Source organism: Magnolia sinica, chromosome 13 (assembly GCF_029962835.1).
Source record: "Magnolia sinica isolate HGM2019 chromosome 13, MsV1, whole genome shotgun sequence".
Classification (NCBI taxonomy): Eukaryota; Viridiplantae; Streptophyta; class Magnoliopsida; order Magnoliales; family Magnoliaceae; genus Magnolia; species Magnolia sinica.
Window position 1 is genome coordinate 12,351,846 of NC_080585.1, and position 21,820 is coordinate 12,373,665.

Sequence of the window (21,820 nt, forward strand, 5' to 3'; positions counted from 1 at the left end):
TTCCTGTTTGGATCCTGGCCCAAATTTTTTTCCAGCTGGAGCTTGGGCGCGCTATGCAAGGCTAGTGTCAGACTTAGGCCAGTCCAGGTCTAACCAGGCCCAGCCCATTGCCACCCCAATCACCACTCAGAGACTTTAATTGCTAGCATCCCAAAACTGCCATGCCCAACAATCACACTATTAGACAGACAAAGATGCTAACTGAAGGGGTGCATGCTGTAGGAGGTAGGAGTACTTTGAAAGGGCAAGAAAAGAAAAATAGAAGGGGGGAAGTTAGCTTGACGGATAGTGTGATTTAAGCAGAATGTAACAGAAAATACAAAATGCTGTCCAATGATCGGATCAGAAGTTTGTGTGGTACAGTTCCATGGTTTTTTTAACTCTCCAACTCGTTTGGCTCAAGAGGAGTCATGACTCACCCGAATTGGGGGCGAATCAGGGATGACTTGTGGTACCAAGCCGTACTGGTCTGACCAACTCCAATTCGACTTGGACTAGCCCGCAATCCATGTACAGTTCAGATTTTCTGTTTGTATAAGTGGGGACCTGGTCTAATTCCATTCCAAACTGCTGATGAACCACATTTTGGAGGAACCATGCACCAAAAATGGTTGAGTAAAAATCCCAACCCTTCAATGGACAGCCAGCGAAATAGACGGTGAAGAAGGATAACACACTAATGGTTCAAATTCAACCAACAAAAGGCCAAAAACCATATAGAATGACATTGCAATCTGGCAATTTTTTGCTCATGGGCATCCAGGGTGATGCCAGTTGTATCAATGGTTTGAATCACTGAAAGTCTACAACTGAAACCACAGACATACTGAACAAAATTCTCAGCTTCAGCATCATGTAATACCTCTAAAATCGAGAAGTGATGAAAAAGAAATATATCCACTGGTGAATTACAAAGGACAAATCGTAAAACCATTTCAATATTCACAGACTTGTTTCAAATCTTGAATAAATGTATCAGAAAACTATAGCACGCTTCAAATATATTTTGATCATGTACAGAAGCAACATGTACACATGGGATTAATCATCTGATTATTGTAAGATCCCTGACAGAAAAAAAAAAAAAAATACAATCGTTGAGATTCCGAACCTATTGCGAACGTCGATTTGTCCGGAGCAACTCAAACTGCGCCTTTAACGTATCATAATCAGGAAGCTTTGGGTGAACATGACTAAGACTTTTGAGAGAATTCTCCCTAGATGTTGAACCCTCGTTCAAACTCCCTGGCTTTGGAGTTCCATTGCTCCCTGATGTCACAGTCTTGGGTGGCTGATTGGCTTCTGAACTCGGTGCCACTGACTTTGCACTTTCTTTGTGTGTTGAAATTGTGATATGTGGAAGAGGATTTGAAGACTGTCGTTTGGCTGATGAATTAGGCTGCGATGATATTGAATTTTCTCTACTTCCCGCGACAGGAGTTTGGGACAGAGGCTTAGAAAGAGGTTCGGCCATAGAAGAATTCGGTTGAGAGAGCCTGCTTCCTGCACCGAAATCAGATTGAACTGGTGCCCCAGACCTGTCAGTGAACCTTAAAGGATTACCCTTAGCTGACTGGAACATAGAATCCCTTGCCCTGCAAGAACGCACATTGCCTTGGTAACCTCCATTGCCAACAGTTTGGTTTGGCTGCACCTCCTTGGCATCGTCACTATTCGAATCAAAAGTAGTTGGGATCAATGTTTTAGGAACTTTAATATGTGGCTTCTGATTGTATAGCTCATGATTGCGAGGTTCAGAACTCAGTGAGGACTTGACTGAGGGGAAACCAGATGGTGGTTCCTGAAAGGTGGCGGGAGTTTCTTCCACAGTCTTTTGTTTGGATGAGAGTGAAGTATCAGCGGGATGATTCCCCATGTAAGGTGGCCGGCTGAGACCCTTATTTCTAAGACCACCCATTAATCTTCCCAAGTTTGAATCATTGCCGCTTTCATTGCTTGAGTAGCTTGGAACTTCTGAATTTTTAGTACTAGCAGGCGACGGTAGTTCTTCAGAGGTATCCATAGTCCTCACTTCCTTGGCAGACACAAGTCTAGAAGATAGCAGAGATGGCTGTTCTTCAACCTCTGATCTGTAAAACGTTTTCCTGTCCACATTACATGATTTCCTTGGGGATTTTGGGTGTCTGGGAAGCAGCTGATTGCTGAGCAAGGTATGTGGACTAGGCATTTCTGTTTCTGAATCATCGGGGGCATTTGACCAGGCATTTCTGTTCACACCTTCAGGTTCCTTTTTCTCATGAAAGGAGAATTCAGCAGGTCTGCGGCCAGTTTGGGCAGATGATGAGCTTCTAGTGGAGATGGTCTGCTTAAGATGTGAAATGCCAGGTTCAGTTCTTTCTCTGAGATTAAACTTGTTTGTCTCTTCTTCACTACTGGAAAGCAGGTCATCCAAGTCATCAGAAGCTTCAGGCGACAAATCATCAGATTGCGATGGGACTTTGGATTCACTAGCCCTTGTTGGAAAGATATTTTGGAGTTGGGGTTCTACAAAATGCATTCTAGGGCTGTCACTCTGAATGTATCCAATTTGGCTTTTTTGTTGCTGGGGGCTCCAAGAATCCATATTTGATGATAAGTGAGATGGTGGTTTCGTTCCTTTAAGTGGAAACCTTGATTCATGCCTGTTACTGTCTCCATCAAATTCCAAATCACTATCACCATCTGTGTCGGAATTGTCAAAAGCTGGAGCAGAAAAATCACTCAAAATAGGCTGATTACTGCCTCTTTTGGCAATTCCAAGTCTGGTACTGATTGAGGACTGTCCATCAGCGTCATTTCCATATTTTTGAGTATTCCGGTCCACAACGGGATAATCTTTGACAGAACTCGTGCTAGAATGAAAGGAAACAGATCTGCTAGACTGTTTCTGGATACTTCCTACTACTCCATCCCTCTCACCATGAAAAGCACCCATCTCAGAACATCTTCTCTGACAATTCAGGTCAACCGCTTCTGCACGAAATGAGCTTTTCTGAGAATTTTGGAGATTGGATGCTGTGCTGTCGTCATCAAGGGAAGTAACACTGGAGTGAGAGGAAACAGACCTACTAGTTCTGCTCTTAACACTTCCCGGATCATCATATCTGCTTTCCGCTGCTCCCAGAGGACAATGTTGTCCAATTTGATCTCTGTTCTGATCTTGAGACATCGTCTTCATCCAATAGGAATGATCAGCTTCCATCTTTCCTAAAACTTCAACATCTTCACCCCTCTGCATTGAACTGGTTGGTCTTCCGGACCCCTCATCTCTGAGACCATAACGAGGCAATTCATCCAAACTGGTGGAATACTCTCTCTTGATCTTCTCACGGCTTGAGAGTTCTGCAGCTGCCCTTGCTGCTATACTTGCCCTTTCCGCGGATTCTGCAGCTTCCTGTGCAGCGGTAGCAGCATCAGGAAATTGCATATTCCAATTCCACCTATTCATTGAACGATTCTCATCCTTCTGAAATGAATTTCTGAAATCCTCCTGTCCAGCTTTACTTTCTGTATAAATCAGACAACAGCCTATGAAATCTTTGTGGGAAAAACATTGTTAATTTTAGCATATGAGGAATTAGGACATGCATATTATCCTTGTTGTACAAGCTTGGCCCATGGTTTGGTGATCTGGACTGTAGATCTGAAGGGCCCACCACAGATGGGCTCCCAAAGATCTGCCAGATTGGAAGATTCAAGCAATCCCGTATTTTAGTTGATTGTGAACCGTTGCAGTATTTTCTCTTAAAAGTCTATCTGCAGGCTATTGGTAGGAGGTTAGGATTATCTCATCAATAAGGTTTCAAGGCAACAGATCATGGTCTTGATCGCCTAACCATGGGTCCTACTTGCACAAACTCAAGGCCAAGGATTATGCAATTCCTTGTTAAAGGACATGCTTCTTTTATAGACAAAATGGAATAAATGATCACAAAGAAGATTGCATTAAAGATCATATTTTGTTTCCCACACCTGAAGTTCTTGATCTAGAACGAGAAGTTGTAGGCACTGAAGCAGTTGGAGTGCTGACGTTTGTAGAAGAAAATGTTCTAGAACCTGGTGATGATCTGGTGGCATCATTGTCCGAGTATTTTGTAGCAGGTTCATGATTTTGGCTGGCAGGAGGTTGGGATTGAATGTTATGAGATTCCCTGGGCATCCTCCTGGCAGTCACAAATACATTTGGTCCATTCTGCTCCATCACAGGGTTACAATTTCAGATGCAATCACTCTATTGGAAACAATTGTTGAAAGATAAATATGATGGCAACTGACAAGAGTAGGATTCCAAATCCTATTCTTCAAACAAGTGCCAATGTGGCATGTTTGTCTCAGATCTGGTTCATTCATCTGGTGGGCCCCAAAGATCAGGCCTGACCAATCATCATGTGGGAAAACATAGGTATGGAAGAAAAAATGGATGGTTAAAAAATGACCAGCAGTGCTCATACGAACATGGATGGGCTACCTTTTTCAAAGAAGCCCGATTTTGGGTGGCCACGTAATGCACAATGGCATGTGTGGGAAGATAGGATTCAAAATCTTATTACTCATGCAAGTAATCGTAACATGGCTCTTGTTTAAAACAAAATTCACTGCATTTTTTTTACCAGCAAGTCCTCAGAAGGATTGGAAAGTTGCTCTCCGGGAGCTGCAGGATCCCATTTGACATTGTGTTCATGGGCAATTGCAGTCAGAATCTTAATTTTTGTCTCACCATCAGGTGTTTTTGCTGATAGCTTCTCTATGATCTGACCCACAATTATGTAAAACCACAACAAAGTAAATAATAATAAGACAAGAAAGCGGACACTTGCAAACATTTGATTAGCTGATTAAGTTTCACTTCATTTAATATTCAATCTCAATTTTCGATTAATAGAGAGTGTTGGCAGAAAGTTACAGACTTACTGTATGGTTTACACGACATTCAGGCCTAAGTTCAAGAGCAGCTGTTGTGAACTCCTTCCCGTATTTTGCTATGAAATGCTTGCGAACATCCTGGAGTTCTGGTATGCCTGCACATCTTGCGGATGCAAATATTACGCTGGATATTGCTTCCTTCAAGTCGATGGGACAGTTCCTGAAGAGAGCATGAGAGCACTCAGTCATATCTAAATTTCCCAATCCAACTGATATTTGAAGTAAGACCATATAAAATGTTCACAGAGCACCAGTCACCACTCGAAGTAGTAAATATAAGTGTTGATGAGTTGGAAAAGAAATCGGATAGACCACAAAAGAGGTAAATTAGGCAGGGCATGAATGGCCAAAAAGACAGCCCATTACAACAAACTACAATCGCTTTTGGGAAAGTGAAATTCCCATTACATCATCCAAATTGATGGTGTAAGGGCTTTGTCACAGAGCACAAGTCACCACTCAAAGTAGTACATATAAGTGGTGATGAGTTGGAAAAGAAATCGGATAGACCACAAAAGAGGTAAATTAGGCAGGGCATGAATGGCCAAAAAGACAGCCCATTACAACAAACTACAATTGCTTTTGGGAAAGTGAAATTCCCATTACATCATCCAAATTGATGTTGTAAGGGCTTTGGTTTCAGATGGACCAATGGAGAGTGTCCATATTGGTTTTACATGAGAAGGGATTGGATGCTCCTTGATGGATAGATTGTTGTTGTTGTTGTTGTTGTGTGTATGTGTGTGGGGGGGGGTGGTTGGGGGGGCGCTTGGAATTGTTGTGTCGGGGCTCTGAGGATGTGAATCATAATCATCATCCAGATCTTCTCAATAATGTTTGCTCCAAAGATTGCTGATAGCACAACTTGTCAAAGCCCTGGTTGAGTGGACCCAGTTTGCACCAAACTGCCAACCTCCACAAGATGAACCATAGCGGCAACATGGCGAAGAATGAAGCCCAACTGACAATTGAACGGGAGTGTAACACACCACCACACATGGTCAAAGGACATGATGAGGCCTCATCTGACAGGGCATAATGCTAAGAACCCACAACAAGACTACCCAAGGTTTGAAAAGATATCTGCAAGATTTGCCCGTACAGGACATTGGCTGCTATTGTGGCTCATGTGACGGACCAGAAGATCCAGTGAAAGACATTGGGAAGATTCAGTTGAAGGAACATTAATGAGATGTGAACACATGACAAGTATGCAAAGCTCGCTGACCCATCAAGTGCCATACTCTATATAACGATGGACTTCCTTTGGGAGCAGGTTTGATTTTTATTTATTTATTTATTTAAATCGATGTACTTCCTGAGGAATCCTTAAGTGAAGTTTGGTTTCGTTGAGATTGATTTTTTTGCCAAGCATCTGTGGTTCTCCAAAGGGGGGATTCAATTTGAGGCTTCCTAACAGAATTCAATATTCAGGCCTCCATCAGCATCCATCCTATTTGGTGTCCATTAAACCTCCCCAGCTTCATAGGCATACTCAGGATATTTTACACCGTTATGATTGTACATGTAACCAAGGAGCTGGAATCAAAATTTCACCCTTGCAGCCCTCAATAGCAGTTTTGCTTTGGTAACAGAAAGGGTTGAGTCCCATCACTTGTAAAAATAAACCTTCCTTTAGCAACAGGGTGTTTGTGATGATATTAGTGCATGTTTTTTCAATTCATCTGGTGGTGCATTGACTGTATTGAATCATTAAGCATCGGGCACCCTCACACAAGTCTCACTTAGGATGTGAATACAAGCACTCAGTCCCAATTTCCCCGAGCGAGTGGAGCATGAACAAATCCAGATCAATATATGTGAGACGAAGAGAAGTGAACATCTAAGGCTGAGTTCAAATTATCCTAATAACGGAAATGGGAAGCAAGAGAAATGTAAGCACTTTTTCCTATGAAAAAGGGAATTCCTGGCAGCAACGCTACAGAAGATGAAGATGTTTGCAGCCACAGCAGCTAGGGCTGCAACTCAAAATGGACGGTTAAAAGTACAATAGTGCGTGGTCCAAATTCAAAAGGAAAAACAGATCATTAATTTTATTTTCTCAGGAATTTCTCGATTATGCTCCACCCTAGTTGGGTGAGCAATTTGGACAGTCTAGATTTCCATACAACTATGCCATGTTTTTAAATGGTTCAAAACTAAAGCAGCAGACTAGCCTGACATTAACATTCTGACATATAGGTATAGATGATTCTTTTCCATGAAAGTTATGCCACTTAATGGTTCTCAACAAATCTGTAAATGCTCGAGAGTGGAAACAAATATCAAGGTCATTGCAACATGATAATAAAGATACTAAGGTTATACATACTTTTGAGATTCAATTACTGGCAATTGTGCTACAATGAGCTCACAATATAGTTTGATAATATCATATGCTGCCATTGTCTTCTCCTCCCTAATGACATGCTCAACCTGAAATACAAAGGTCACCAACAAATGTAAGTGCATTGAAGACCAATGGAAAATCACTTTGGAATGCGGACTCAGTGAAAGGAATTCAAATGGGTCCCTTCAGTTTATATCTTATTGAGCAGACTATTCAGCAAAAGAGCCCACACCATAATATGCAATGTTAATATCTCAGACTAGTCTTAAAATGAAACACTATAGAAAATGAATCAGATTATGAACAAAATGTTTGAAGATGTCTTATTATATACAAGAACAGATGCAAACTGGTATGGCATATATCATCCAGATGCTTGGCGTAAATTAAATCAATTTGTAAGAATTAGAAATGTGAATGCATCTTAAATATAGATAAAAAGATACAAAAGTGGTTCCCTGCAGCTTTCGTATTCAATATAACATCCAACATCAATGCAACCACAGTTACGAAGAGTTGTAGTAACAAAAAGTCTTCTGCATTGATCCTATAAGCATTGAGTTTCAAGGAAAAGATCAACTGAACATGTTGAACACCAAAAGTATTATATAATATAATATATTTACATAAAAGCAACATAGATAACAGTGTCAATGTCTGTTCTAATTTACATAAAAGCAACGTAGATAGCAGTGTCAATGTCTGTTCTAACCTACAGATTGTTTGTTTGCAACAAGCGTGCAATTAACTTTAAGCCCTCATTACAGATAAAGACCATAACAGGTCACAACAGACTTGACCACCGCTTCAAAATCTGCCAGAATTTATAAGTCAAAATGCTTTCAAGAAAAATGGATTAAATGGCACTACCACAAATATAGCACATCAAACAGAGACATGCTGGTGAGCCACTGTTGCCGTAGAGGATGCAGTCATAGACATGCAGCTCAAATGCAATTCAGATTAAAGAAGAAGACATGCGCCCAAACTCATGATAATTTTTTATGCCATTATTGAAGTAGTGAACACAAGAATTAGGTGAAGTTAAGAGGGGTTTACAGCTATCATATAACTCACCTATTGTCACTACAAGTTTTATCTTACAGAAAGCTTAAGCTCGGCTCAACACTTTGAAACATAAGGAAATGAGAGCACCCAACAATGTACAGCTATAGAAACAAGGGAGCACTCAAGACAACTTAAAGGACTATCCATCTTGAGACTAACCAATCACCAGAGTTAACCCTCTGCCTTGTCCTAAAACTTTTCCCTGTCATGTGTAAACAATTTGTCATGGAAACATGTCTATGTGTCAGGCATAGATACCATGTTGGAAAATGTGGGTTTTAACAGTCAGATTTCAAGACCAAGCCCATAGAAATATATAAAGACGGTATCATATATTATATATAGTAATTATGTTTGTGTAAAAATCCAAAAGATGAACAACAATGATGATAAACAAACAAACAAACAATAATAATAATAATAAACTAAAAAATCAATTATTTGATGAAAAAGAAAATACAAAATAAATGATAACAAAGTTAAATACAAAATTACATTTTATATGAATTGTGTCCATGAGTCCAGCAAATGCATGCATGTTCATAGAAGTTAACACAACACAATCTCCAAGTAGTGTTATTGTCCTTGTTACATGGGAACTTGTGTATTCAACTTCATATAGGAAAGCTTTTTGATACCGATGTAAGATCATCTAATATACCACCATTTTCTATGTAGAATGCAGATGGCAAATCTTTCTCAACAAGAGGGTAATCATAATCCAACACACTTCAAGTCTCTTTGGTGCAAGGTAAGTCCAAAGTAGTATTTTATATTAAGTGGGAACTCCTAGATGCACTTTACAGTTTACCCCAGGGATATAATTGTTTACTTCTGAACTGGGAAGTTCCTACCCATTAGCTCATCAGAGAAACCTTACGAATTTCCAAATATAATCACTTATTTAGATGAAGACTCTTGCTCAAGAGTCTGTGAGAACTTGAGGCATAAATATCAAACTGATTAGCAGATATCTAATTTGCTTGCATTCCAAGTCTTTGTATGCGCGCGTTCTTGATAATTTATATACTTATTTTACCATTAAAGTATTGGCTGCTTAAAACTGATATAGAAATTAGTCATCAAGCACTCAATCTATGTCAATGTGTCACAGTATGCGGACCATTCATCTGCCGGGCCCTATTATGGATGGGTATACCCCAAAATCACACCGGTCAAGTGATCCTAGCCACTAATTGGATGCCTTCAGATTATCTCAAGTGGGAGGTTTGAAGTATATTACCTCAAATAGCTGGGACAGGTCTATGATGATGATTATGATGAGGACAATGACAATAATTTTAACCATATCAGCGGCTATTCCCTAATTCCTACTAGATGTGAAGTGCCCAATGGTCCAACTCCGAGTAAAAGGAGCATTGATTTCATGTGGGCAGCCATGATGATGATGATGATATGGCAGCAATAATGACAATGGCAATGATGACGGTGACAATGACGATAACACAACGACGATGAAGATGATGACAACTAGGAGGCGGAGGATGACGAAGACAATGACTGCGACAAGGATGATGAAGAATACAATGATGAGGATAGGGATGATGTTGGCGGCGAGAGGCTGATATGATAATGGCGACTCCTGTGACGACAGCTGTTAAGACAGATAGTCTAGACCTCAAGGTTAGAACCAAGAGTTGCCTCACCACAAACTACAAAAATCCCATCTGAATCTTTCCCAAACCACGAAGAACTCCCTTACCAAAATTTTCCCAGAATCGGAACATTGCAACTGTGCCCAACCCAACTAATTTAAGATTGAGAAAAAGAAATCAGATTAATCCCAACCCTACGAATCAACCAGACAGTGAATAGGAATTACAGGGTCCTGCCCATGAGCAAAGGAACACTTTGCTCACAACAGCTGAACCGAATAATTCCGTACAGGTGGGCCCATATATCAGTAAACCAAACCGTTGATTTGATGGCCACCATCTTAGATGGGGCATGGCCCACAATGTTTATTTATCAGAAGATCCCCCCCTCCGATCAATGGCCTAAATTAGATGGTTAAGGAAAAATAGGGCAATGGGCCACTTCGAACCAAAACTATTCCAATGCTGAAACGGTTCTGATCAACGAATCTAGATGATTTTCAGGTAATCCCCTATCTAAGGAGAACCCATCAGATCAATGGCCCCACCTATACTGAATCCTCCCCGTCAGCAAAAGAAAAAGCAGGGCCCCTCCATTTCGTCAAATCTGCAATTCAGTTTACCAGAACAGAGTCGTTTCGAAAGAACGATGTCTAATTCAAAATTCGAAGCTTGAGAGAGAGAGAGAGAGAGAGAGAGAGAGAGAGAGAGAGAGAGAGAGAGAGCAAAAAACAGAAACAAACCCGAATCCGGGCAGTCTGTTCCTGGCCAGCTTCAAGAATCAGAGCTAACTCTCTCTTCCTCTGCTGAGAGAGAGAGAGAGAGAGAGAGAGAGAGAGAGAGAGAGAGAGAGAGAGAGAGAGAGAGAGAGAGAGAGAGAGCAAAAAACAGAAACAAACCCGAATCCGGGCAGTCTGTTCCTGGCCAGCTTCAAGAATCAGAGCTAACTCTCTCTTCATCTGCTTCACTTCAGCTTCTGTTTTGTACTTCAGAACCTTTACGCGAGCCATCGCAAGCTTCAAAGACGTCTTGCTGCATCCAACGCCAAAACGAATCCGATTTCAGTGAAGAAGGGAAACACAATCTCCAAACCAAACCCTAGAAAAAGCTGAAATTGGAGATTTTACGGTTTCGTAGAACTGCAAATTGAGGTAATTACCATTTCCCGGCCTTGAAGCTCTTCGATAACATTTTTGCAGAGAATTTCTTCAACGATTCTAAATTCAATCTCTCTTCTTATGCAGAAACGCTTTGATTGCAGAATTTGGCCTCTCTCTTTTTTTTTTTTCGTTTTTCTTTTCTCTGCCGTTTTCTGCAGAAGAGAGATTGGGATCTGAATCTTTTTAGATTGGAAGAAACCAAACGATATATAACTCACGCTGCTTTCGATTCTGAATTTAATAAGTACACTTAACGTGGAACCTTGAGTGTTCTCACTCGCGTCAGATGGGCATCGGTGCTTCCTGTCACACGTGCCAATTTTCTATTCGTATGGTGGATCATACCGTTCATCGGGTGGAAATAATATTTGTCTACTATAAAAATAAGACTATTTAATTTTCATAATGGCTAAATTTATAATAGAAGAATGGAAGGTTATAAAAATGAGTATTATTTATAAATAATATGCGGATTATACTTTCATTTTTTTCCCTAAAACGAAATTCTATGGTATTTTATGTCGAAAAAATGAATGGATCTCTTTCATGTATAAAAATTTGGCATGTGTTTTGCGAAGAACTTATGTGCATCTCACGCTCGAGAGTGTCTTAGCGCATCCTTAGTCCATGGTTTCGAACTCGTGTCATAACCTGCAGAGATGCGGCAATAACAGAAAACCATATAATATTTACGTGCTTTTACAAATAACTACCCGGCTGAATATATAATTCATATTCTAGTAGCTATTTGAAAAAGGTTTCCTATAAACTACCTTAGCTTGCCATTTGAACAGAAGTAAACGAAGGTAAATGAAAAGAATTGAAACTAACAGGAGATAAACGATATTTGAAGTACGTTTGGATGGAGTAAATGCATGAAAATAAAATAAAATATAAGTAAATGAACTTGTAAAATGAAATAAAATCATGAGAGAGAGAGAGGATGTAGAGCTAAATGGGGTGAAATGACTTTTTAAACTCTCTTCGTGAATCCCATCATTAAATAAAGGTGCTACTATGTATATATATATGCCTGTCATACATCGTGGCACACCAATGATACTTCAAAATAATTTAATTATTTTCTACTTAAATTTAAACCAATAGAATGATTGAAAATATCCAGCAATTCGCTATCTAAATATAATGTTAGAAAACATTGACGAATTGATTGTTTGTGATCCTTACAATTGTGGCCCACTTAAGGCTTAAATTTTTTTCCTTTTTAGCTAAAGTATATATTTCAATGAGCTTATTATAATCATTCAATTAAATATCACATATGTACACTAGTTTGATATATTAAAGCTAATTTGGAATAGTATATGTATTCTTGTAAATATATTTAAAAGATTCAATGCATTTCAATTTTCCCCATTTACTTCCGTTCAAATATAAAACTTAATTTCAAATGCATTTCATTTACTCCCATCCATACAAAATTAAGTGATTTACTCTTAATTTATTTACTTCCAATTCTATTTTTCATTTACCTCTAATGTTTATGTATACCTCGACCACGAGGTGCATCATGCCCCATGAAGCCCATGGGTCCATGCCCAAAACTCAACTCTATTCATAATTTAGATGGACCATACGGTTAGAAACAAGATAATGCTCACGATCTAAATTGTTTCCTTCATTGTGCCTCAATTTAATTATGCATAGGCCTATTTTTTATTTTTTGTTGTCCAGGCCTGAATTATGGTATGAAATTTAATGATTTGAGTGGATTTCATGTAACCATCATAGTGGGTTATATAAAAAAGTGGATGTCCCTCTCAACTCTGTCCTTTGGATCCTCCTAAATCTTAGGTGACCTTGATTTTTTTGGACTAGCCTAACTTAGAATTATACATCTAATGATAAGAGTGGATCTCACACACACAGTATTGATGGGCAGTGTCAAAATTCAAGAGATAAGGTAGCATGATTAAAAAAATAAAATAAAAATTTAGCTGTTTTTTTTTTTTTCGGAGCCTCTATGATGTATATGTGAAGTTGACTCCAACTATCATATGGCTAATCCTGCATTAGTTTTAGGACCAAAAAGTCAACCTGTGATTCAAATGGGTTATAATACGGAAAACAGTTATAGGGCTTACTATGATGATTATATGAGATTAAATTCAAATATTAAGTGCCATAGCAATGTTTATGCTTAATGCCAAACATCATTTGTAAGTCAAATAGGCTATGCAGAGGGAAATAATTTAGAGGGTGAGTATTGCGTGTATAATATTTTTAATTATTTGGTCCACCTGAATCACAAACGGAATTGAGCTTTCGGCTCTAGGATTAACAATGGTTGTAGCACCTGGTGGTCGGTGGATTTCACATAAACATGGTGGCAGGGCCTGGTCTGTAAACCCTTATCTTGTACGGCCGATTGATTAAAAAATAGTATGCTTATGGAAAAACCTTTTGAAAAAGGCAAACGGATGTAAATAGTATAATAATCAGGTAGTTTTTTTTGTCAAATTTCCTTATATTTAAATGAAGAATTAATTACTTAGTACAAGGCAGAGTCTCCATATGCATGCATATCTTTAATACCATCCATAAATTGACATAATCCAAACCGTTAAAATAGTGGGTCCAAATGCATATAAGCAATAACTTTAAACTATATATCGAATAATAATTTTTAAGTTCTTATCTTTGCCCCAAACAGACGGTCCCAATCATAACTTAGTCAATAGTCTAAATTCAATGAACCACTGGCCTGTAATCAGGAACAAGCATGCGATCGACATGGATCTGAGGTATGCTTCGGTTATAGACTTGGTGGGTTGGGACCCTGATCATGGCGCTCATCTCAATGTATGCATTGTATATCCATACTGTTCATTCGTTTTTTCAGATGAATTTAACGTATGGTCCAAAAAATGAAGTAGATAAATATCTCAGGTAGATCACACACCAGGAAACAATGGTCATTAAATGCCCACCATTAAAAACTTCCTAGGATCCACCTTAATGTATATTGACCATCTAACCTATTAATAAGATCACCTGGATGAAGGGAAAACACAAATATCAACTTGCTCCTAAGCTGTTATAGCCCACAAAAAGTTTTTAATGGTCAATGACCACTCTTTCTTGCAGTGTGATCCACCTGAGATTCATATATGCTTTAATTTTTCAGACCATGCCTTGAAATAAGTTGAAAAAATATACAAAACATACATCAAGGTGAGCCCCATGGCTAGGGCTACACCTAATCCTCTCCAGTGTGTACTGGCGTTAGGGGTGTACACGAACCAAGTTAGCTCAATTAGCTCATTTGACTCGACTCGAAAAAGCTCGATTCAACTCGGTTTGAAGCTGAGTTGAGCTGATTTTTTGAGCTCGAAAAAATTTCAAACTGAGTTTGAGCTTGCCCGAGCTCTACTTGACTCAGATCAAACCCCAACTCAAATCGAACCAGTTTAGTGGCTCGGTTACTTTGATATCGATGTTGCTCACTAAGTGTTTGATGAAATGACTCAATGAAGTATCAAGTATCAGCTAGTGGCTAGAAAGGTATGTATATGAAACAAATATCATCTTTTTTCTTGATTTTGATATTACCTATAAGGTGTTTGATGAAATACTTATAAACAGCTACTGTTGTTTTACATACCGTGAGAAATTGAAAGTGCACAGCATGTGTTTGTAAAAATGTTGTAGAAGCTTGATTTTGACTCAAACTTGGCTCATACTAGCCCGAGCTGCTAACCGAACTGAGCTGAGTTAGCAAGTCAAACTCGAGGACCATGCCGAGCTAAGTTTGAGCTGGGGTTAGCTAGTGGTTGAGCCGAGTCGAGTTGAGGCCAGCTCGACTCAGTTCGACTTGGTGTACACCCCTAACTAGTGTCACATAGGGTTGTCAATGGGCCCAACTCAGGCTTGAAAATCAGATTTTTAAACAGGACTGGCCCGATAAAACAGTTCAAAATCCGGGCCACGAGCTACCCCAGGCCCGACCATGTGACAGCCCTAACATCCGATTGCGTTCGGCCACACCTACCAAACCCCACCAAGTCATTTCACCACAAAATAACCTAACCAGCGTCCCATTCATGGGGAATTCGACTTTCATTTTGGACTAACCATTCTAGATAAGTTGAATGCTTGTGCACACGACTCGGTTCCGGTTTCGAAACTGAACCGAATAGTTAAGGAGATAGATGAATTGGTCACTGCCAGCTGTTGATATGGACCATTCATGTGACGGGGGCCACCTTTGCACCGCCAGTGGGCCCATGCGCAGCCCTTGTAAAGTCAGCTTATTGATAATGATAATGACTGGGAAAGGAACCGGCCTGGAATAACAAACAGAATTGACCTTTACACCAACCAAACTACCTTCCGTAAGTGATGGTAGCCTCAAAGTCCACACCACTTAAATGATTTAACCATCAGACCAATGCGACTTTCATGGATGATTCATTCAAGTTGATGGTTCAAACGTAGATTATTCATCGGATGGCCAGGAACATCCCTATTAGATGCTAGTCTATACAAGATTTAGCATGATTAGTTTAAGATGGGGAGATTGCGAGCATCTCTTCCTGGCATACTTTCTGGTTAATCCGAACCGTTGATCTGGAAGCATACCTCGTGGCAGAAAACGATGGTGAATATAAGAATCATAGCCGTCTGATAGGCTTGTTTTTTGTCCACTGACCATGGTTCATATATCAACGGTCCTGACTGTTTTATACTGGAGATGCTGGATGCGTTGAAGATTCCTTTACAAAGAAAACTCAATCATGAAACAAGAGGTTGGTTAGCAACACACGCACCTCTAAATACAGCCGCACGTGCCTAATCTGACAAGTGCGTAGGAAATCCAAGCCATGGATCATGTGGGATCCACCTTCAAGGTCATCTGACCAAAGAAATGAGATCTCTAACTAACAGGCAAGCCACGCATGTGTGGCAACAACAAACGGTTGAAAAGTAGTTGTAAGTATTTTTTGGCCGTCCGAATGTTTTCATGTACATGTTACCTACTGAGATAGTTAAGCTGCCTGGGATTTTAGCATAGTGATCTAGACTGTGGGACCCACATGGCACACCGCTCGGATTTAGTAATCGTGTCATTTTGACACGTGTGAAGGCGTGTGAGGCTTACAAATCTTCAATGATAGAACGGCATCTCCCCTTCACAGTATAAAATTGAATATTTTATTATTTTATTTATTGTTTTGTTTGTGTGGTTTTGGTCTGAAAAGTCAACCAACTCACGACGCACGTTAGGCTCGCCGGCGTGGACGGCATTTCCTGCAACGAGTACGCGCAACAAAAGGCTCCGTGGGGCCCACCGTGTTGTGTATATGGCATCCACTCCGTCCATCATTTGATCCAGATCATTTAAAGCCGTGAATCCAAAAATCAGGCTGATCCACACCACAGGGGAAAACTGAGTATATCTTTACGTGCCATCCAAACCGTTCATAAGGTGATTGCAATCAGAATGAAGTAAAAAGCTAAATATTATGCTGATTCAAAACTTCGGTGGGCCCAAAGAAGGTTTAGATGGTAGGCATTCCCATCCCCACTTTTCCCCTCGATTTTTGGATCGACGTGATCCTAACGTTAGTGGGGTGGGCCATGGGGCTTTTTGTTGCACGGTCTGTTTACAAGATGCACGTCCAGCGCAATGCATTGTCTCCAGTCTCCACTATTGCGGCCGTGTGGGCCCCCTTTTAAATCCCAAAGGTTTGGGAAGCGGATTGGCTCATGTACCTTACACCAGCTATATAGCTGGTGTATTGACGTCAACAAGTTACTTGGGTCTGATAATGAGGTATGTGTTATATACAAACCGTTCATCCATTTGGAGAGTTAGTCTTAAGGCTTGAGACGAAAAATAAGACAGATCTAGCTATCAGGTGAACTACACTGCAAAAAGCATTGGGGATTGAACGTCTACCATTAAAACCTTTTTTGGAATTACAGAAGTTTTGGATCAATATGAATTTTTTTTCCTCTTCATTCAGGTCTTTGTGACCTTATGAACAGATTGGATGGAAAATAAACGTTATGGTGGGCCCTACCAATTGTTTATCAGTGAATCAGTGAAAATCATTATCTCTGCTGTTATTTGTGGTGTGGTCCAGATAATCTTTGGATGTGATTATTTTTTGGACAATGCTCTAAAATAATATCTAAAAATAGCTGAACAGTGTAGATATAATAAATACATTACTGTAGGGTCCATGTAACTTTGATCTCCTTTGAACCGTTTGAACAACTCGAGCTCGAGGAGCATCAGTGGTCGCTTTCGCACGACACTACCTACAGCAGCTATGTAGCTGGTGTGTGGTACACCAGCCAATCCGCTTCCAAAGGTTTGCCATCTGTCGGATGAGGGTTCGTTTGTCTACGTTCAATCCAACGATAGGAACCCACAGTTCGGACGGTCTAAATTGAAGACTTTAATTAACTTAACTCCAAACGTACAGTTTCTAATTAGATACATGATACGCGTCCATTGAAAATGGGAAATCGGATTGCGTTAACGTGCTGAGTAAACTCTGTTAGGCGCACCGTGAATGTATGTGGTTTATCCACTCCGTCAATCCGTTTTCCCAACTCACTTTAGAGGTTGAGCCGAAAATTAAAGGATATCCAAATGTCAAGTGGACCATACCACAAGAAATAGTGGGAATAATGATTTCCACCGTTGAAACCTTCCTAGGTCGTACAGTGATGTTTATTTGTCATCCAACCTGTTCATGAGATCACATGGACATGGATGAAAGGAAAACACAAATATCATCTTGATCCAAAACTTCTGTAGTCGACGAGAAGCTTTCAACAGTAGATGTTCAATTCACACTGTTTCCTGTGATGTGGCCCACTTGAGCTCTGGATATTATTTATTTTTGGGCTCAAGTCTGGATGGACAGAGTGGATAAAATAAAATAAATCAGTGGGCCACACAGAGTTTACTCAGTTCGCAATCCGCTTCCTGAAAATGGATTGTTGGTCATTTTTCTAATAGTCCATTTTCTTCCTACAGGTGTGGCCCACTTGATCGACGAAATAACATGATTGTTCGGACAGGGCATGATCATAGTTCGCTATGACTGATGAACGGCACGGATCTCCTGAGCGTGGGCATATGAACAATTCTGCTGCGATGCTCCGTCCATCTCACGCCAATCGGGTTACTTTCGTGGTAGCCAGTTCCTATAGAAAAAGCTTACTCGGACCCTGGGGCCCACCTGGGTGCGTATGGTATCTAACCTGTCCATCAGGGTTTCCGTATAACGAAAATTGGATAGTCGAAAAAATAAAGAAAACAGGCCGATACAACATGGTGGCCCAGATTACAGTAAACAATGACAACCATCCAAAATCCTCCTAACACACTTAGTGGTTGATGTAGAGTGGGTCGTGGACAATTACATGGCCAAGATGGATCAGAAAAGGCCCGGTCGACAACAGAAGTGATCCAAACCATTGAACCTTAAATCGGGCGTATCTTGCAATCTGGAATGAGTTATCTGACGTGAAATATATGATTTCGGAGTAGAACGAGCTACTGAAGCCAACCAACCCCGCTATGCCAGGTTGCGCAGCCCGAAATTGCGAAAAACCCTTGGATTGACAGTCGTTTCCTTGTTTTAATTTCGTTTTTACTATAAATAGTAAGTTTTAGTTTGATTATAACTCTTCATCCGTCAGGCTTTAGGAGTTGCGCCCAATGTGAAAAGAGCTTAGAATAATTAGGAGAATGGTTTGGTGAAGCCAAATAGGACACTTACTATTTTTGGCCGAAAACCTTGCGCACTAGTAGACATCACGACCGTCTATAAATAGTAAGTTTACTATTTATAGTAAGTCGCTGATTCTAAGAGTTTGAGTTGTAGTTTGATTCTAATTTCTTTCCCATTGCTTAGTAGCCCTATTTAAAGGGTTGTAAACTCGTTTTTTATTAATCAATTAATCAATTTCGAATTTATTAGAATTTATTTCTATTTTCTGTTTTCTTTCCTCGTGGATTCGAGAAGTCTCTGTGAGGAGTCCAGAGAAGCTCCGTGGATTCGGAGTAGTTATCCTCATCACGTTCATCCCTGCGTCAGTGGTCCACATGATATTTGGATCGGCCTGATTTTTGGGTTGTCCAACTTTTATGGTAAGAAACTCGGATGAGCATATTGCATGCCACGGTTACCCAGGTGGCCCCACGAGAAGCACCTGTAGAATCTTGTATGATGGACCGGGTGATTGCACGTGGTAGTTGACTAGTTCTCTTCTTTCATCGGACGTGAATTGCGTGAGCGTCACTGGCCAAGTGACTACTGAGATAGCCCCGCATGACACACACACACACACACACACACACACACAGAGGTGCGCATCGTTACACACATGTCATGGCGTTTAATCCAAATAGTCCATGTGATGATGAAGAATTCTATGAAACCCAAGGTACAAATTTTTATAATGATTTAAAATTTTGGTGAGCCATAGAAAAGGGTGATCCATAAAAAAGAGAAATACAAATTACAAGACGAAACTGTTTTCATTTTTTATAGCCAACCAAAGTTTTAAATCAAAGTAAAAATTAAGTTAAGGGGTTTCATGAGGTGTTGCTTCACGTGGACCGTTCAAATTTTAGAATCACATTACTTTTATATATAGAGAGAGAGAGTCATGCTTACCATCACGCCTATGCACGTGCGTACCTTTGCACACGTGTCATGGGTGTATAATCTGAACGGTTCGTGTAATGTGGAATCCCATGAAATTCTAAGGGATAAATTTTTACCCTGATCTAAAATTCTGATGGGCCATAGTAAAGAGAAATGCAAATCAAGGGAGAAAACTGTTTTCATTTTTCATGGCCCACCAAAGTTTAGGATCAAAGTAAAACTTGGGCCTAGAGGGTTTCATGAGGTGCTGCTTCATATGGGCAATTCAGATTTTGGATCCACATCACTTATGATGGGTTCTAGAAAAAGGTCGCACTAGTTCCATGCAAACTAGTGCGCGGGTGACCATTTCCATATATATATATATATATATATATATATATATATATATAGAGAGAGAGAGAGAGAGAGAGAGAGAGAGAGAGAGAGAGAGTCATTCTCCCCTGCGCACCTATGCACGTGCGCACCTTTGCACACGTGCCATGGGTGTCTAATCTGAACGGTCAATTTGATGCGGAATCCCATAAAACCTTATGTGACAAATTTTCACCTCAATCTAAAATTCTGGTGGGCCATAGAAAAGAGAAATGTAAATCAAGGGAGGAAACTGTTTTCGTTTTTCATGGCCCATCAAAGTTTTAGATCAAAGTAAAACTCGGGCTCGGGGGGTTTCACGAGGTGCTGCTTCACATGAACGGTTCAGATTTTGGATCCACATCACGTATGATGGGTTCTTAAAAAAGTTCGTATGTAGTACGTACGAACTGGTTCGCAGGTGAGCGTTTCCGTGTGTGTGTGTGTGTGTGTGTGTGTATAGCATTCGTGTGTGTGTGTGTGTCAAAGATGCATATATATGTAGCATTCGCGCGCGCGCGTGTGTGTGTCAAAGATGCATATTTATTTTTTCGAGATTATTATAAATCTTGATAATAAAAAAAGTAAGATCGATCCAAATCTTGAGTGCAGTATAGCACAAGAAAATAATAGAGAAACTTTGGCAGGGCTCATTGTAATGTTTATTTTTCATCCAACCTGTTGATTAGGTCACGCACACCTCAACTAAGAGAAAACGTGGATACCAACTTAATCTAAAACTTTTGTGACTCTTGAGAAGTTTTAAAGGTGAGTGTTCAATTAACACTGCTCCATGTGGTGTGGTCCATATGAGATTTGGATCTGCATTATTTTTGGGATAATAGCATAAAATATTCCGGAAAAAAATGGATGGATGAATGGATGGCGTGGATAGGACACACATCATGTTGGGGGCCCACGTAACCCTTTCAGTAGCCATCTCCTGTACGCAATCCGTGTTCCCTTTCCTTCAGCGTTTCCTGCCAGTCGATCAGAATTTCATTCCAGTTATTTGACAAGGCGTCTGATGATTCCTACCCATGCACGCTAAATTTACCATTATTATAATAATTAGCTCAACATAAATCGTCCAATTGTGGGACCCACTGGATAGGCCACAATCCTAAAATCGGATTCGTTGAACGATCTTAGCATCTGATTACCGTAGTTATTGCTGCATTCGGACCATTAACCAATTTCATATTAGCCGTTCACTAGATGTCCACACACTGGTCACTTATAAAATCCATTCACTCTAACTTCTGGTTTATAACCCATCTGATGCAGTGCCCTACGATATGGATGGTTTGATCTAGTTTATCCATATTCCACTTGCTTGATTTTTGTACGCATGAGTATGAATAATCACACTCTGCAAGAGTATCAAAGTTTATTCATTTTCAACGTTTGCTCCCTTCGTAAGGAATTTGTCCGTACATGCTCAGAAAAGTACTAACAGCCAGAGAAAAAGTCAACTTACTGGCAGCTCGACAAATAAAGGTCAACTTAAGAACAAGAAAGGAGATCTGGACCGTAGCCAAAGATCAGAAGTCGCTCTGATCAAAACATCCTGACCGTTTGGCCGCTCACGTAAAATTGGACGGTTAGGAACAAAAGCAACAGTCCACTTTCGATGTGTGAAACCCCTTCGGATAAGAACGGTTAGAATATTCAAAGCAATGTGATTTTCGCAGT

General features: G+C 40.1%; 1 protein-coding gene across 3 annotated transcripts; it reads right to left on the minus strand.

The window, feature by feature from the left end:
* Positions 1-881: 881 nt before the first annotated feature.
* LOC131222841 (uncharacterized) lies at positions 882-11,328 on the minus strand. Of its 3 annotated transcripts, XM_058218050.1 has the most exons (7): positions 11,117-11,328; positions 10,857-10,989; positions 7,256-7,359; positions 4,912-5,083; positions 4,611-4,751; positions 3,973-4,192; positions 882-3,507 (listed from the first exon to the last, which is right to left on the minus strand). In XM_058218050.1, the coding sequence occupies exons 1-7, from the start codon at positions 11,146-11,148 to the stop codon at positions 1,112-1,114; spliced, it is 3,198 nt and encodes a 1,065-aa protein (XP_058074033.1). In that variant the 5' UTR covers positions 11,149-11,328; the 3' UTR covers positions 882-1,111. The 3 variants fall into 3 exon arrangements, with proteins under 3 accessions (XP_058074033.1, XP_058074034.1, XP_058074035.1); XM_058218051.1 differs by lacking the exon at positions 4,611-4,751; XM_058218052.1 differs by lacking the exons at positions 4,611-4,751; positions 7,256-7,359; positions 11,117-11,328 and having other exon boundaries at positions 10,857-10,981.
* Between the last annotated feature and the right edge of the window lie 10,492 nt (positions 11,329-21,820).

What these genes read in the sequence shown, in the direction of transcription:
- LOC131222841 (XM_058218050.1), bottom strand. Translation starts at nt 11,148, where the DNA reads ATGTTATCGAAGAGCTTCAAGGCCGGGAAATG. An exon ending in AGCTTCAAGGCCGGGAAATG is followed by an intron (nt 10,990 to 11,116) that starts GTAATTACCTCA and finishes CGTTGGATGCAG; the next exon opens with CAAGACGTCTTTGAAGCTTG. An exon ending in CCAGTAATTGAATCTCAAAA is followed by an intron (nt 5,084 to 7,255) that starts GTATGTATAACC and finishes TGCTCTCTTCAG; the next exon opens with GAACTGTCCCATCGACTTGA.